A 16,195-nucleotide genomic window follows, 5' to 3' on the forward strand; every position below is an offset into this window, starting at 1 on the left:
TTGACAGTTATAGAGTCTAGTTGGAAACAACCTGAACATGATTTCATAAATCTGATGACAGGATTATAGCCTACAACCTGTCTGTATGAAGCAGATTTAGCTACGGATCCTTAACGCTCCAAGCATTTCGCTTCTCTGCAGAGCACACAGTGCCCCCTAGTGGTGTATTTTGGACAGTCGAGGATTAAAAGGGCTAAAAAGCAGTGGTGGGAAAAGTACCCAATTGTCATACTTGAGAAAAAGTAAAGATATATTAATAGAAAATGACTTAATTAAGTAAAAGTGAAAGTCACCCAGAAAAATACTACTTGAGTAAAAGTCTAAAAGTACTTGGTTTTAAATATACTTAAGTATCAAAAGTAAATCTAATTGCATAAATATACTTAAGTATCAAAAGTAACAGTAAAAGTATAAATAATTTCTAATTGCTTATAATAAGAAAATCAGATGGCACAATAGTCTTTTTTAGCCAGGGGCACACTGCAACACACAGACATAATTTACAGATAGCCAGGGGCACACTGCAACACACAGACATAATTTACAGATAGCCAGGGGCACACTGCAACACACAGACATAATTTACAGATAGCCAGGGGCACACTGCAACACACAGACATAATTTACAGATAGCCAGGGGCACACTGCAACACACAGACATAATTTACAGATAGCCAGGGGCACACTGCAACACACAGACATAATTTACAGATAGCCAGGGGCACACTGCAACACACAGACATAATTTACAGATAGGCAGGGGCACACTGCAACACACAGACCTAATTTACAGATAGCCAGGGGCACACTGCAACACAGACATAATTTACAGATAGCCAGGGGCACACTGCAACACAGACATAATTTACAGATAGCCAGGGGCACACTGCAACACACAGACCTAATTTACAGATAGCCAGGGGCACACTGCAACACAGACATAATTTACAGATAGCCAGGGGCACACTGCAACACACAGACATAATTTACAGATAGCCAGGGGCACACTGCAACACAGACATAATTTACAGATAGGCAGGGGCACACTGCAACACACAGACATAATTTACAGATAGCCAGGGGCACACTGCAACACACAGACATAATTTACAGATAGCCAGGGGCACACTGCAACACACAGACATAATTTACAGATAGCCAGGGGCACACTGAAACACACAGACATAATTTACAGATAGCCAGGGGCACACTGCAACACAGACATAATTTACAGATAGCCAGGGGCACACTGCAACACACAGACATAATTTACAGATAGCCAGGGGCACACTGCAACACACAGACATAATTTACAGATAGCCAGGGGCACACTGAAACACACAGACATAATTTACAGATAGCCAGGGGCACACTGCAACACAGACATAATTTACAGATAGCCAGGGGCACACTGCAACACACAGACATAATTTACAAACTAAGCATTTGTGTTTAGTGAGTCCTCCAGATCAGAGGCAGTAGGGATGACCAAGGATCTCTTGATAAGTGAGTGAATTGGACCACTTTCCTGTCCTGCAATGCATTGAAAACGTATTTTTGGGTGTCAGGGGAAAATGTACGGAGTAAAAAGTACATTCTTTTCTTTAGGAAAGTAGTGAAGTAAAAGTAAAAGTAGTCAAAAATATAAATAGTAAAGTAAAGTACAGATACCTAAAAAAAAAACTACTTTAATAGTACTTGAAAGTATTTTTTACTGAAGTACTTTACACCAACGCTAAAAAGAATGTCATTGCAATCGCTACACTAATTGATGATGCTTGTTGTCTTGTTTTGATTACTAAACGTTATGGAGTAAATCTCACAGTATATGTGAAACTATTGTCCATTGGAAATGTTTTCAAATATTCAAGTTCAAATATCCAAAATAAAGATAGAAATATGCACTTCCTCTCTACATAGGCAACACAAATGAGTTTTTTCTGTTACTTAGTTTGGGAAACGCTGGCCTTGGCTTGTTGAAAATCTAGCGCTGATCTGAGAAGGAGGTGAAAGTTAGTTCCTCCAGGCACAACACTATCTATTCTTGGAAAGGAAAGAAATACAAATGTTCTGCATTAACATGTGCACTATAAATAACGGTTTGAAAACATGATTTATTTAACATCAATTACTGTACTCTGAATTTTCACACAGAGCGCGACGGCGCCTCCTTGTGTACAGCCATAATACACTGTTATATATTTATGTTTACGTCCTTTGGGAAATATAGAAAGACTCTACACTACAGAAACACAAATAGCAACTATATATCAAACAGGTTCGCTAAAATGTGCAAAGTTGAATGTTGGTATAGTAAAATGGACTCCAAAGTGTGTTAAAGTGGGTTGGATACATATAGGTAACATACATACAGTTTAGACACACACCACCTTCATTGTGATGGGCATTCATTGACCTTCTCATAGAAGATGGGAGATATTTGTGTCATACCATCTCACCTTTGACCTTTTTTAGGGCTTCAGCTGTCGTTCAGGTTGACAGCAGGGTAGAGTTCAGCAGTGCACTCTGTAGCAAAACATGTTGCATCAGAAACTCAAAATCTGTGTTCCTATTGGACAAGGTCAGGTAGTAAATCCCTGCTTCAAAACATTTTCTCCCTCCTGAACAGGACCCTGGTCTACTCTCCGTTGTCTGAGTTTTGGGCGTGCTGCACTACCTTGTGTTAAACAAGGCGGCCATGGGATAGTATTATAATCACCTGGAAATAACTAGCCAATGTTAGATTTTAAAAGGGAAACAAAAATCAGTTTATTACAATCGTCATCAAATGTTACTAACACACCACTTGATTGATCAAATAGTGAGGTGTTGAATTGTTATGTATGAAATGTATATATTGATATATCACAGCATCTTTAAATGTGACATGGGTATTTGAATAGACACGTGTGCGTACACACACGCACACGCACACACACATGCACACACACGCACACTGACTACTCACTGTGAATGTATAAGGAGAAGAGCCAGCATCATTCCAAGTATCAGATATGTTACCAGTCAGCCCTCCTGCCCAGAGAGGCCCCGGGATAGTCGCCAGCCCCCCAACAGATCCCCTCACGTCTTGACTGAACCTTAGACACTACCAGGAACACACACACGTACATATACACGCACGCACGCACGCACGTACACACGCACACACACACACACACACACACCACACACACACACACACACACACACACACACACACACACACACACACACACACACACACACACACATGCACAATCCCATTCATTGTAGTGATTAATGACCTCTATTTCCTGTAAAACAAATGACCATTTAGTGATTTGAGAGCATCGTGGCCTCCTCTAGTTAATGATCATTCCCCTAATCAATCTCAGCATTGCCATGAGTCAGAGCCTCATTGCCTCATTGCCTAAGGGGGTTAGTCAAATGGCCTGATTCCCTGAGATTGACTAAGCCTTCACACAAGTGCATTGTTGGCACCTTTGCAGAAGGTTAAAGGCCCAGTGGAGTCGAAAACGTGATTTTATAGATATATTTCCACACTATGAGGTTGGAATAATACTGTGAAGATGTGAAAATTATGATAATGCCCTTTTAGTGTAAGAGCTATTTGAAAGACCACCTGAAATTTCAGTCTGTTTTGATGGGATGGAATTTTAGCCATCCTGGTGACATCACCAGGTGGTAAATGAGTTAATATACCAATAAGAAAGCGAATTCCAAACCTCTCTGCTAATAACAGCTAGTTTTTAGTTTTCCCCTCCCCCCTCAGACCTTTACCAGGAAGTCCTAGCAAAATTATTGTTTGAGAAATAGTTTTTTGCTAAGACGTTATTTTTGTTTATTTTTGACCATTTTAATTGAAAACAATCACAGAAAAAAAAACTGAAACACCTGTATTGGACCTTTAATAAAACACAAACAAAGCTAAAACATTTCATTAGTTAATTTTTTATAAATCTTTAATATCAATCTTTGTATTCCTTCAAGGAAATAACAGGTCTAAACTTAACCATAAATCAGGATTTTATCCAGCTCAAGGATCCAATACATGCAATGATCACATCTGCTTATGTAACAGGAGTGATACGGAGTCAAACTGCCATGTCATGAGTCAAACGGTGACCATGTAAGTCAGACTCCCACCTTGTGTTTTCTCTGCTGTGACTTTAGAGTCTCGACCGTGGGGATGGAATGACATGCCATACACAGTGGGTGGTGGTGGTACAGGCTCTCTCAGCCACTCGCTCTGAGGTGGAATTTCCCCTAGGTACAGATCTTCCCCTCCCCCAACCCTAACATTAACCATTAGTGGGGCAGAGTCGAGGGGTAACTTCACCCTACTCTCACCCACTCACCCTGGGGGCTGGCCAGGAAGATTCAGGTTGCGCTGCAGACTGCCAGCACCATGCGATCCTCCACCTGGCAGCTGAACCAACGCACCAAGAAGAAGCCCAGGATCACCTCCACGCCACACAGGCTGTACATCAGGCTGTTGGCCAGCTCGCTGAAGTTCTGGGTCAGTCACCATGGTCTAGAGAGGGAGGGGAAGACAGGGAAATTACGTCACCATTTATTTACTTCTTGGGCTGCGTTTGTAAATTCACTGTGGAGTGTCAGAGTGCACTCTGGGCCGTTCATAAATTCAGAGTGTTGTCAGACTGTCTGTTAGTAAATCGTAAATTCAGAGCGGAGGAGTTGGGTTGATCCGAGCGTTCTGACCTAAGTCAAGTACCCAAGCTAACTGGCTAACGTTGGCTAGCTTGCAAGCTACTTTAAGGCACAAATGAAAGAATACCTCACTCTGACCATTATAGCAGAGCTGGTTATACATGTTTCATGTTGTTTAAGGGGTTAATGACTGTAACTGTGTTACAGGCAATAATTTGATTACGCTTTTTGGCTGATGTTTACTGGAGTATCAATCAATCAATCAATCAATCAAATGTATTTATAAAGCCCTTTTTACATCAGCCGATGTCACAAAGTGCTGTACAGAAACCCAGCCTAAAACTCCAAACAGCAAGCAATGCAGATGTAGGAGCACGGTGGCTAGGAAAAACTCCCTAGAAAGGCCAGAACCTAGGAAGAAACCTAGAGAGGAACCAGGCTCTGAGGGGTAGCCAGTTCTCTTCTGGCTGTGCCGGGTGGAGATTATAACAGAACATGGCCAAGATGTTCAAACGTTCATAGATGACCAGCAGGGTTAGATAATAATAATCACAGTGGTTGTAGAGGGTGCAACAGGTCAGCACCTCATGAGTAAATGTCAGTTGGCTTTTCATAGCCGATCATTCAGAGTTAGACAGCAAGTGTGGTAGAGAGTCCAAAACAGCAGGTCTAGGACAAGGTAGCACGTCCAGTGAACAAGTCAGGGTTCCATTGCTGCAGGCAGAACAGTTGAAACTGGAGCAACAGCATGACCAGGTGGACTGGGGACAGCAAGGAGTCATCAGGCCAGGTAGTTCTGAGGCATGGTCCTAGGGCTCAGGTCCTCCGAGAGAAAGAGAGAAAGAGAGACAGAAGGAGAAAGAGAAAGAGAAAAAGAGAGAGAGCGAGAAAGAGAGAATTAGAGGGAGCATACTTAAATTAATACAGGACACCGGATAAGACAGGAGAAATACTCCAGATATAACAGACTGACCCTAGCCCCCTAACGCATAAACTATTGCAGCATAAATACTGGAGGCTGAGAAAGGAGGGGTCGGGAGACACTGTGGCCCTGTCTGACGATACCCCCGGACAGGGCCAAACAGGCAGGATATAACCCCACCCACTTTGCCAAAACACATCCCCCGATACCACTAGAGGGATATCTTCAACCACCAACCTACTTCCCTGAGACAAGGCCAAGTACAGCCAACGAAGATCTCCAGAGTGAATTGAGCTAGCCAGAGTGAATTTACAAATGCACCCTTGATGGGAAAGGGCTCCCAGCACCCACTCTATGACCAAGCTGCAAAGTCAAAATTGTATAAATGTCTTATGATAGTAAAAAAACGATGTAGTCCTTGCTTAGGCTGATTTTGTGAGAGGTACAGTTTTGCAGCTGCTCTCACCTCCAGCGCTGTCTGGTTGAAGAGTGTGAACTCAACAGAGAGAATGAGGAATCCCCCCCCCACACACACACACACACACACACACACACACACACACACACACACACACACACAGCCACACACACACAGCCCCCCCCCCCCCCCCCCCCCCCCCCCCCCCCCACACACACACAGCCACACCCCACCCACACACCCACACACACAACCACATACACTCTCACACACACATACAAGCTGGCACATAACAGATACTTGAGACAGAATCGATACAGGAGACACCTAACATGCACTAATAGACAGTGACATCTCTTCCTACTCAACAGACAAGATGGTGAGAAACGAACAGCACACCTTCTTGGAAAGGTCTCGATGTGGTCGTCCCAGATCGCCCCGTACGTCTCTAGGGTCTTCAGACCCTACCAACAGCTCCTCCTCTTCCTCCTTGATCTCTCCCACAGCCATACGTTCCTCCCCGGAGCTGACAGGTGGTATGTCCCAGTACAGGGCCAGCACCACAAACAGGAGTAGGATCCACATCAGACACATGAAGGTCTGGAGGAGGGGGAGGAGAGGAAGAGGGCAGGGAGGGGTGCTGAGATGGTTGAGTAAAACATTTCAGCATTTTAATTTGTGAGGGTGTTAAGGGTGCAGTGTTTTACAAATGTTTCCAAATGTTTTCAAGTGTTACATTGGTTTTATAAAGTATGTATACATGAGTTATGAATTAGTATGCATATGCAAGTTTAATAACATCATATACTGCAGGCTAGTGTTAATTTAATGTACCCACTAACTCTGAACAGGAGATTGAAAATACATGCATAAGAACGGATGTTTGCTGTGTGGGCTAGTATTCATGAAGCATAGAGCTGTAGTGGGTAAACCTTGGAGGATGGATTATCTAGGTGGTGGTGACGATGGTGGTGATGGTGTTGGTGTTAGTGGGGGTGATGGTGCTGATGGTGACGTTGGTGATGGTGTTGATGGTGACGTGGTGATGGTGACGTTGGTGATGATGGGGGTGATGGTGTTGATGATGGTGGTGATGGTGTTGATGATGGTGGTGATGGTGACGTTGGTGATGATGGTGGTGATGGTGTTGATGATGGTGGTGATGATGGTGACGTTGGTGATGGTGTTGATGATGGGGTGATGATAGTGATGGTGTTAGTGGTGATGATTGTGATGGTGGTGATGGGGATGGTGATGATGGTGGTGATGGTGATGGTGTTAGTGGTGTTAGTAGTGATGGTGATGATGGAGGTGATGATGGTGATGGTGCCGATGGTGACGTTGGTGATGGTGTTGATGATGGTGTTGATGATGGTGGTGATGGTGATGGTGGTGATGGTGTTGGTGATGGAGGTGATTATGGTGGTGGTGATGTTGGTGATGGTGATGATGATGGTGGTGGTGATGGTGTTAGTGGTGTTAGTGGTGATGGTGGTGATGATGGTGATGGTGGCGATGGTGATGGTGGTGATGGTGGCGATGGTGATGATGGTGATGATGGTGGTGATGATGGTGGTGGTGATGGTGATGGTATGGCGGTGATGATGGTGGTGATGGTGATGGTGATGGAGGTGATGATGGTGGTGATGGTGGTGGTGATGATGGTGATGGTGGTGTTGATGGTGATGGTGGTGATAGTGTTGGTGATGGTGGTGATGATGGTGGTGGTGGTGATGGTGATAGTGGTGATGGTAGTGATGGAGGTGATGATGGTGACGTTGGTGATGGTGTTGATGATGGTGTTGATGATGGTGGTGGTGGTGGTGATGATGCGGTGATGGTGTTGGTGATGGAGGTGATTATGGTGGTGGTGATGGTGGTCATGGTGATGATGATGGTGGTGATGGTGGTGGTGGTGGTGTTAGTGGTGTTAGTGGTGATGGTGGTGATGGTGGAGATGATGATGATGGTGGTGGTGATGGTGGCGATGGTGATGATGGTGATGTTATAGAGGTGATGATGGTAGTGGTGATGGTGATGATGGTGGTGATGGTGGTGATGGTGATGATGGTTATGATGATGGTGGTGGTGATGGTGATGGCGGTGATGATGGTGGTGATGGTGATGGTGATGGAGGTGATGATGGTGGTGATGGTGGTTGTGATGATGGTCATGGTGGTGTTGATGGTGATGGTGGTGATAGTATTGGTGATGGTGGTGATGATGGTGGTGGTGGTGATGGTGGTGATGGTAGTGATGGAGGTGGTGGTGGTGATGGTGATGGCGGTGATGATGGTGGTGATGGTGATGGTGATGGAGGTGATGATGGTGGTGATGGTGGTGGTGATGATGGTCATGGTGGTGATAGTATTGGTGATGGTGGTGATGATGGTGGTGGTGGTGGTGGTGGTGATGGTGGTGATGGTAGTGATGGAGGTGATGATGGTGATGGTGCTGATGGTGACGTTGGTGATGGTGTTGATGATAGTGTTGATGATGGTGGTGATGGTGGTGATGATGCGGTGATGGTGTTGGTGATGGAGGTGATTATGGTGGTGGTGATGGTGGTGATGATGGTGGTGATGGTGGTGGTGATGGTGTTAGTGGTTTAAGTGGTGATGGTGGTGATGGTGATGATGGTGATGGTGGGCTGATGGTGGCGATGGTGATGGGGTGGTGGCGATGGTGATGATGGTGATGGTTATGGAGGTGATGATGGAGTGGTGATGGTGATGATGGTGGTGATGGTGGTGATGGTGGTGATGGTGATGATGGTGATGGTGGTGGTGATGGTGGCGATGGTGATGGTGGCGATGGTGATGATGGTGATGGTTATGGAGGTGATGAGGTAGTGGTGATGGTGATGATGGTGGTGATGATGGTGTGATGGTGATGGTGATGGTGGCGATGATGGTGGTGATGGTGATGGAGGTGATGATGGTGGTGATGGTGGTGGTGATGGTGTTAGTGGTTTAAGTGGTGATGGTGGTGATGGTGATGAGGTGATGGTGGGCTGATGGTGGCGATGGTGATGGTGGTGATGGTGGCGATGGTGATGATGGTGATGGTTATGGAGGTGATGATGGTAGTGGTGATGGTGATGATGGTGGTGATGGTGGTGATGGTGGTGATGGTGAGTGGTGATGGTGGTGGTGATGGTGGCGATGGTGATGGTGGCGATGGTGTGAGGTGATGGTTATGGAGGTGATGATGGTAGTGGTGATGGTGATGATGGTGGTGATGATGGTGTTGATGGTGATGGGATGGCGGCGATGATGGTGGTGATGGTGATGGAGGTGATGATGGTGGTGATGGTGGGGTGATGATGGTGGTGTTGATGGGATGGTGGTGATAGTGTTGGTGATGGTGGTAGTGATGGTGGTGGTGGTGATGGTGATGGTGGTGATGGTAGTGATGATGATGGTGGTGATGGTGATGGCAGTGATGATGATGATGGTGATGGTGATGATGGTGATGGTGGTTATAGTGTTGGTGATGGTGTTGATGATGGTGGTGTTGATGGTGATGATAATGTTGGTGATGGTGTTGGTGATGGTGGTGATGGTGGTGATGGTGATGATAATGTTGGTGATGGTGTTGATGATGGTGGTGATGGTGGTGATGGTGGTGATGATGGTGGTGGTGGTGATGTGGTAATGTTGATGGTGGTGATAGTGGTGATGGTGATGGTGATGGTAAACGCTGCAAACAGAGACGATACCGAGGTTGTGTTCATTAGGCATCAAAAGGAAGAAAACAGACTTAATAAGAGCAGATTAGCGTTTTTCGTCATGAATATTGTTCTGGAGGCATAACCACAAATTTATTTTAAAACTAAGCCTAACCTTAACCCTAACCTTAATGCCTAACCCTAACCTTAACCTTAACCCTAACCTTAACCACACAGCTAACTGTAATGCCTAAGCCTAACCTTAACCCTAACCTTAAACCTAACCTTAACCACACTGCTAACTGTAATGCCTATGCCTAACTTTAAACCTAACCTTAAACACACTGCTAACTTTTATGCCTAACCTTACCCTTAACCCTAACCTTAACCACACAGCTAACTGTAATGCCTAAGCCTAACCTTAACCCTAACCTTAACCCTAACCTTAACCACACAGCTAACTGTAATGCCTAAGCCTAACCTTAACCCTAACCTTAAACCTAACCTTAACCACACAGCTAACTGTAATGCCTAACCCTAACCCTAACCCTAACCACACAGCTAACTGTAATGCCTAAGCCTAACCTTAAATTAAGAACAAAAAGCAATACGAAAAATATCGATTAGTTAATACAGCCAGTTTTTACTTTGCAGCTGGCCCACCTAGCGGAAATTTCTCAGTTCGACCTCAATGACAAGAGTCATCCCAATAAACATCAACCTGCTTAAAATCAGGGAGGCAGTACCTAAACTCAAAGGTCCAATGCAGCTGTTTTATCTCAATATCAAATCATTTCTGGGTAACAATTAAGCACCTTACTGTGATTATTTTCAATCAAAATGGTCAAAAATAAACAAAAATAGCTTCTTAGAAAAGAGCAATTCCTCAAGCAAGAATTTCGCGAGGACTTGTGAGGAAGCCAAAGATGGAGGAGCCTGCTCCTGCACCAGTACCTGTGGCATCAGCACATAGGTTAAATAGGTCTAGATTGTGTGACCGAATCATTGACTATAAAAATAACAGGGCCACGCCATCCATCTCTCTTTCTATCAAGCTCTCTCTCGCCTCTCTCCTCTCTCTCTCTCTCTCTCTCCCCCACACACACACACACACACACACACACACACACACACACACACACACACACACACACACACACACACACACACACACACACACACACAATTGTAAATGATTTCCTTACCGTTCAAATGACTCTGTATAGGCCTACAGTGCAGCAACAGAAAAACCACTAACACTCCAGAATTTGTATTTGTCTCACCTGCTACAAGTAGACTGGACAACAGTAGCCATTTTGAGTATCCCATAAAATACAGGTTACCTAAGGGAGAAAATATGTCATTTCACCATTAGTTGTATCATCTGACGCTGGCACTAAGCACTCTTTGAAATGGTCTTAGGAATGAATTGCCTACTGCTGTTGTCATGAGTGCAAAGGGGTGCACTGTCACATGGACTTTATCACTACTGCTGTTGTCATGAGTGCAAAGGGGTGCACTGTCACATGGACTTTATCACTACTGCTGTTGGAGGTTTGGTTGATTTATTCATAAAACACCACAAAATCTTAATCTGGTAACAAGTCTACACATATTATCAAAAGTAAAACAAAAGGCTAACCCAAATATTTAACTTTCCAAGGACTCCAACCCCAAATCCCTGCATTTCTTTACTGTCTGTGCAACATCACATCAGCAGGCTAGCTGAGAGGGTTGAATGGAATTTCATGTTTTTCTTTATGACTCCCAAGTTGTTCATGTCTCAGTTCAATAAATCACTTGGTTCTTTGTGTGCGTCCCAAATGGCACCCTATGGGCCCTGGTCAGAAGTAGTGTACTATGTAGGTAATAGGGTACCATTTGGGACAGAACCTTCATGTGCCATGAGACAGCAGGCTCCTGTGCCTGGAAACAATTATAAGCTGTGAAGCTCACCAACAATCTCAACGACGTTGAAGTAGAGGATTATGGTAAATGCAGACAGGCCAGGAACCAGGAAATATGGAGGCGCCTCTTTATTGTACACTCTTAGAACAAAAACGTGCTATCTAGAACCAAAAATGTTTATTTGGCTGTCCCCATAGGAGAACCCTTTGAAGAGCCCCTTTTGGTTCCAGGTAGAACCCTTTTGGTTCCAGGCAGAACCCTTTTGGGTTGCATGTAGAACCCTTTCCACAGTGGGTTCTACATGGAACGCAAAATAGTTATTCCTGGAAACAGAAAGGGTTCTATCTGAAACCAAAAGGGTTCTCCAATGGGGACAGCCGCAGAACCCTTTTGAAACAATTTTTGTCTACGAGTGTAGGGAGGATGACAGCTGAGAGAGAGAGAGAGAGAGAGAGGGGGGGAGAGAGAGAGAGGGAGAGAGAGAGAGAGAGGGGGAGAGAGAGAGTGAGGGAGAGAGAGAGAGAGAGAGAGAGAGAGCGAGAGAGAGAGAGAGAGAGCGAGAGAGCGAGAGAGCGAGCGAGACAGAGAGATAGATAGATAGAGAGAGAGAGAGAGAGAGAGAGAGAGCGAGAGAGAGAGAGAGAGAGAGACAGAGAGAGATCATTGACTGTATGAATTAGACGTCTCTCTTACCATATAACCACATTTGAAAGAGCAACATTTCTAGTGTTTGATATTATGCATGTTTTAGATTGGAATATGACAAAAGCGTACAAAAACATACAAATAATAAGACATGTTTTTATTCATTGTGGGAATATGAAGTGTCAGCAGTTGAAATTAACTTACTATACTCAATGCACTTAACTGAAATATCAATATAATAGTGAGCAGTGGTGGAAAAAGTACCCAATTGTCAAACTTGAGTAAAGATACCTTAATAGAAAATGACTCAAGTAAAAGTGAATGTCACCCAGTAAAACACTACTTGAGTAAAAGTCTAAAAGTATTTGGTTTTAAATATATTTAAGTATCAAAAGTGAATGTAATTGCTAAAATATACTTAAGTATCAAAAGTAAAAGCAAAAGTATAAATAATTTCAAATTCCTTGTATTAAGCAAACCAGATGGTGCCATTTTTTTATTTTTTTAATTTCCCAAAAGCCAGGGGCACACTCCAACACTCAGACATCATTTACAAATGAAGCATTTGTGTTCAGTGAGTCCGCCAGATCAGAGGCAGTAGGGATGACCATGTGTTTTCTTGATAGTGTGATTTGGACCATTTCCTGTCCTGCTAAGCATTCAAAATGTAACGAGTACTTTGGGTGTCAGGAAAAATGTATGGAGTAAAAAATACATTCTTTTCTTTAGGAATGTAGTGAAGTAAAAATAAAAGCTGTAAAATTATAAATAGTAAAGAAAAGTACAGATACCCCAAAAACCTTCTTAAGTAGTACTTTAAAGTATTTTTACTTAAGTACTTTACACCACTGATAGTGAGAAATGTACAATTCTTCTTTTGACAATAATCCATCAAATAAAATGGCTTTTCTGGCTATTGCGTATCAAGTTTTGCCTCCACATGTTGCACCGGCAATATTCAACCTGGTCCAGGAACAAATGTAGCTAATTAGAGGGATGATGACCCCATTAAGCCTATTGCCCCAGTTAAACATTGGAATTTGGGGAATAGAGTTGCGGAATGGCCTCGTCAGGCTATTGCCGACAATAGTCTGATAATGAGTAGGCCTAAGTGTGGCTCTATCCACTTTGTTCCCACAGGTAGTTGTCCCCACAGGTAGGTACTATAGGAGCCTCAGCAGAGCTGGTAAAAGAAGACATGCCTAGATGTTAGCATTGGGGTCATTATCCTCCATGAACCCCTATAATCCAATTAGAAAACAGCCCAGATGAGCCTCATTTCTTCAAATACCTCAAGGAAAATGTAGTTTGCTTTCAGCAATTGGCATTTGAGCTCTGCATCTCTCTGCATCTCGTTAAGAGTAGCTGCTGCCTTGGCAGCAGCTACTCTTCCTGGGGTCCAGCAACATTAACACAGATATACAATTTAAAAAACATTACAATACATTCACAACAGATTTCACAACACATTAAGTGTGTGCCTTCAGGCCACTACTCCACATCTACAAATGCCACGTGTATGTGTGTGTGTATGCATGTGTCTGTGCCTGTGTCTCTTCACAGTCCCCGCTGTTCCATAAAGTGTATTTTTATCAGTTTTTAAAATCTGATTTTACTGCTTGCATCAGTTACTTGATGTGGAATACAGTTCCATGTAGTCATGGCTCTATGTAGTACTGTGCACCTCCCATAGTCTGTTCTGGACTTGGGGACCGTGAAGAGACCTCTGGTGGCATGTCTTGTGGGGTATGCATGGGTGTCCAAGCTGTGTGCCAGTTGTTAAAACATTCAAAATGTCAATACCTCTCACAAATACAAGTAGTGATGAAGTCAATCCACTTTGAGCCAGGAGAGATGGACATGTTAGCTCTCTGTGTACATCCAAGGTCCAGCCGGGCTGCCATGTTCTGAGCCAATTGCAAAAGTCCCTCTTTGTGGCACCTAACCACACAACTGAACAGTAGTCCAGGTGCAACAAAACTAGGGCCTGTAGGACCTGCCTTGTTAATAGTGCTGTTAAGAATGCAGAACAACACTTTATTATGGACAGACTTCTCCCATTCTTAGCTACTGTTGTATCAATATGTTTTTACAATCCAGGGTTACTCCAAGCAGTTTATTCACCTCAACTTGCTCAATTTCCACATTATTCATTACACAATTTCGTTGAGGTTTAGGGTTTAGTGAATGATGGTATTTCTGCCTGTAATTAAGCCCTTTTGTGGGGAAAAACTCATTCTGATTGACTGTACCTGGCTCCCTAGTTGGTGGGTCTATGCCCTGCCAGGCCCACCCATGGCTACATTCCTGACCAGCCATGTGAAATTCATAGATTAGGGCCTAATGAATTTATTTAAATTGTCTGATTTCCTTATATGATCTGTAACTCAGTAAAATCTTTGAATGTTGCGTTTATATTTTTGTTCAGTAGTTCACATAAGAATGAAATATACAGTGCATTCGGAAAGTATTCAGATCCCTTGACACAGTACTTAGTTGAATCACCTTTGCAACGATTACAGCCTCAAGTCTTCTTGGGTATGACGCTACAAGCTTGGCACACCTGTATTTGGAGAGTTTCTCCCATTCTTCTGCAGATCCTCTCAAGCTCTGTCATTTTGGATGTTGATCGCTGCACAGCTATTTTCAGGTCTCTCCAGAGATGTTCGATCAGGTTCAAGTCCGGGCTCTGACTTCAGAGACTTGTCCTGAAGCCACTACTGCGTTGTCTTGGCTGTGTGCTTAGGGTCGTTGTTCCGTTGGAAGGTGACACTTCGCCCCAGTCTGAGGTCCTGAGCACCCTGGAGCAGGTTTTCATCAAGGATCTCTCTGTAATTTGCCCCATTCATCTTTGCCTCGATCCTGACAAGCCTCCCAGTCCCAGCCACTGAAAAACATCCCCACAGCATGATTCTGCCACCACCATGCTTCACCATAGGGATGGTGTCAGGTTTCCTCCAGATGTGATACTTCGCATTCAGGCCAAAGAGTTCAATCTTGGTTTCATCAGACCTTGTTTCTCATGGTCTGAAAGTCTTTAGGTGCCTTTTGGCAAACTCCAAACTCATGTGTATTTTACTAAGGAGTGGCTTCCGTCTGGCCACTCAACCATAAAGGCCTGATTGGTGGAGTGCTGCAGAAATGGTTGTCCTTCTGGAAGGTTCTCCCATCTCCACAGAGGAACTCGAGAGTTCTATCAGAGAGACTATTGGGTTCTTGGTCACCTCCCAGACCAAGGTCTTTCTCCCCTGATTGCTCAGTTTGGCCGGGCGGCCAGCTCTAGGAAGAGTCTTGGTGGTTCCAAACTTCTTCCATTTAAGAATGATGGAGGCCACTGTGTTCTTGGGGACCTTCAATGCTGAATCCAAAAAATTGGTACTATTCCCCAAATCTGTGTCTCGACACAATCCTGTCTCGGACCTCTACGGACAATTCCTTCGACCTCATGGCTTGGTTTTTACTCTGACATGCACTGTCAACTGTGGGACCTTATATAGACAGGTGTGTGCCTTTCCAAATCATGTCCAATCAATTTAATTTACCAATTGAATTTATCTCCAATCAATTTGTAGAAACATCTCAAGGATGATCAATGGAAACAGGATGCACCTGAGCTAAATTTCGAGTCTCATAGCAAAGGGTCTGAATACTTATGTAAATAAAAAAAAATTAATACATTTGCAAATGTCTAAAAACCTGTTTTCACTTTGTCATTATGGGGTATTGTGTGTAGATTGCTGAGGAGTTTTTTTATTGAATCCATTTTAGAATAAAGCTGTAATGTAACAAAATGTGGAAAACGTCAAGGGGTCTGAATACTTTCCAAAGGCCCTTTATCATAAGATGAATACATTACACACACAGACGACTGGTGGCACCTTAATTGGGGCGGACAGGTTCAAACTAATGCCTGGAATGGAATAAATGGTTGTGTTTGATAGCATTCCATTCACTTAATTCT

General features: G+C 43.8%; 2 protein-coding genes across 2 annotated transcripts; both read right to left on the reverse strand.

Moving 5' to 3' along the window:
• Positions 1 to 3,891: 3,891 nt before the first annotated feature.
• Positions 3,892 to 7,044, reverse strand: LOC145877547 (uncharacterized). Its single transcript, XM_082973280.1, has 2 exons — positions 6,411 to 7,044; positions 3,892 to 4,534 (listed from the first exon to the last, which is right to left on the reverse strand). The coding sequence occupies exons 1-2, from the start codon at positions 6,603 to 6,605 to the stop codon at positions 4,355 to 4,357; spliced, it is 375 nt and encodes a 124-aa protein (XP_082829406.1). The 5' UTR covers positions 6,606 to 7,044; the 3' UTR covers positions 3,892 to 4,354.
• Positions 7,045 to 8,920: 1,876 nt separating this feature from the next.
• Positions 8,921 to 11,134, reverse strand: LOC145877546 (uncharacterized). Its single transcript, XM_082973279.1, has 2 exons — positions 10,965 to 11,134; positions 8,921 to 9,713 (listed from the first exon to the last, which is right to left on the reverse strand). The coding sequence occupies exons 1-2, from the start codon at positions 10,994 to 10,996 to the stop codon at positions 9,080 to 9,082; spliced, it is 666 nt and encodes a 221-aa protein (XP_082829405.1). The 5' UTR covers positions 10,997 to 11,134; the 3' UTR covers positions 8,921 to 9,079.
• Between the last annotated feature and the right edge of the window lie 5,061 nt (positions 11,135 to 16,195).

The sequence above is a fragment of the Salmo salar genome, chromosome 03 (genome assembly GCF_965601325.2).
Source record: "Salmo salar chromosome 03, fSalSal1, whole genome shotgun sequence".
Lineage (NCBI taxonomy): Eukaryota > Metazoa > Chordata > Actinopteri > Salmoniformes > Salmonidae > Salmo > Salmo salar.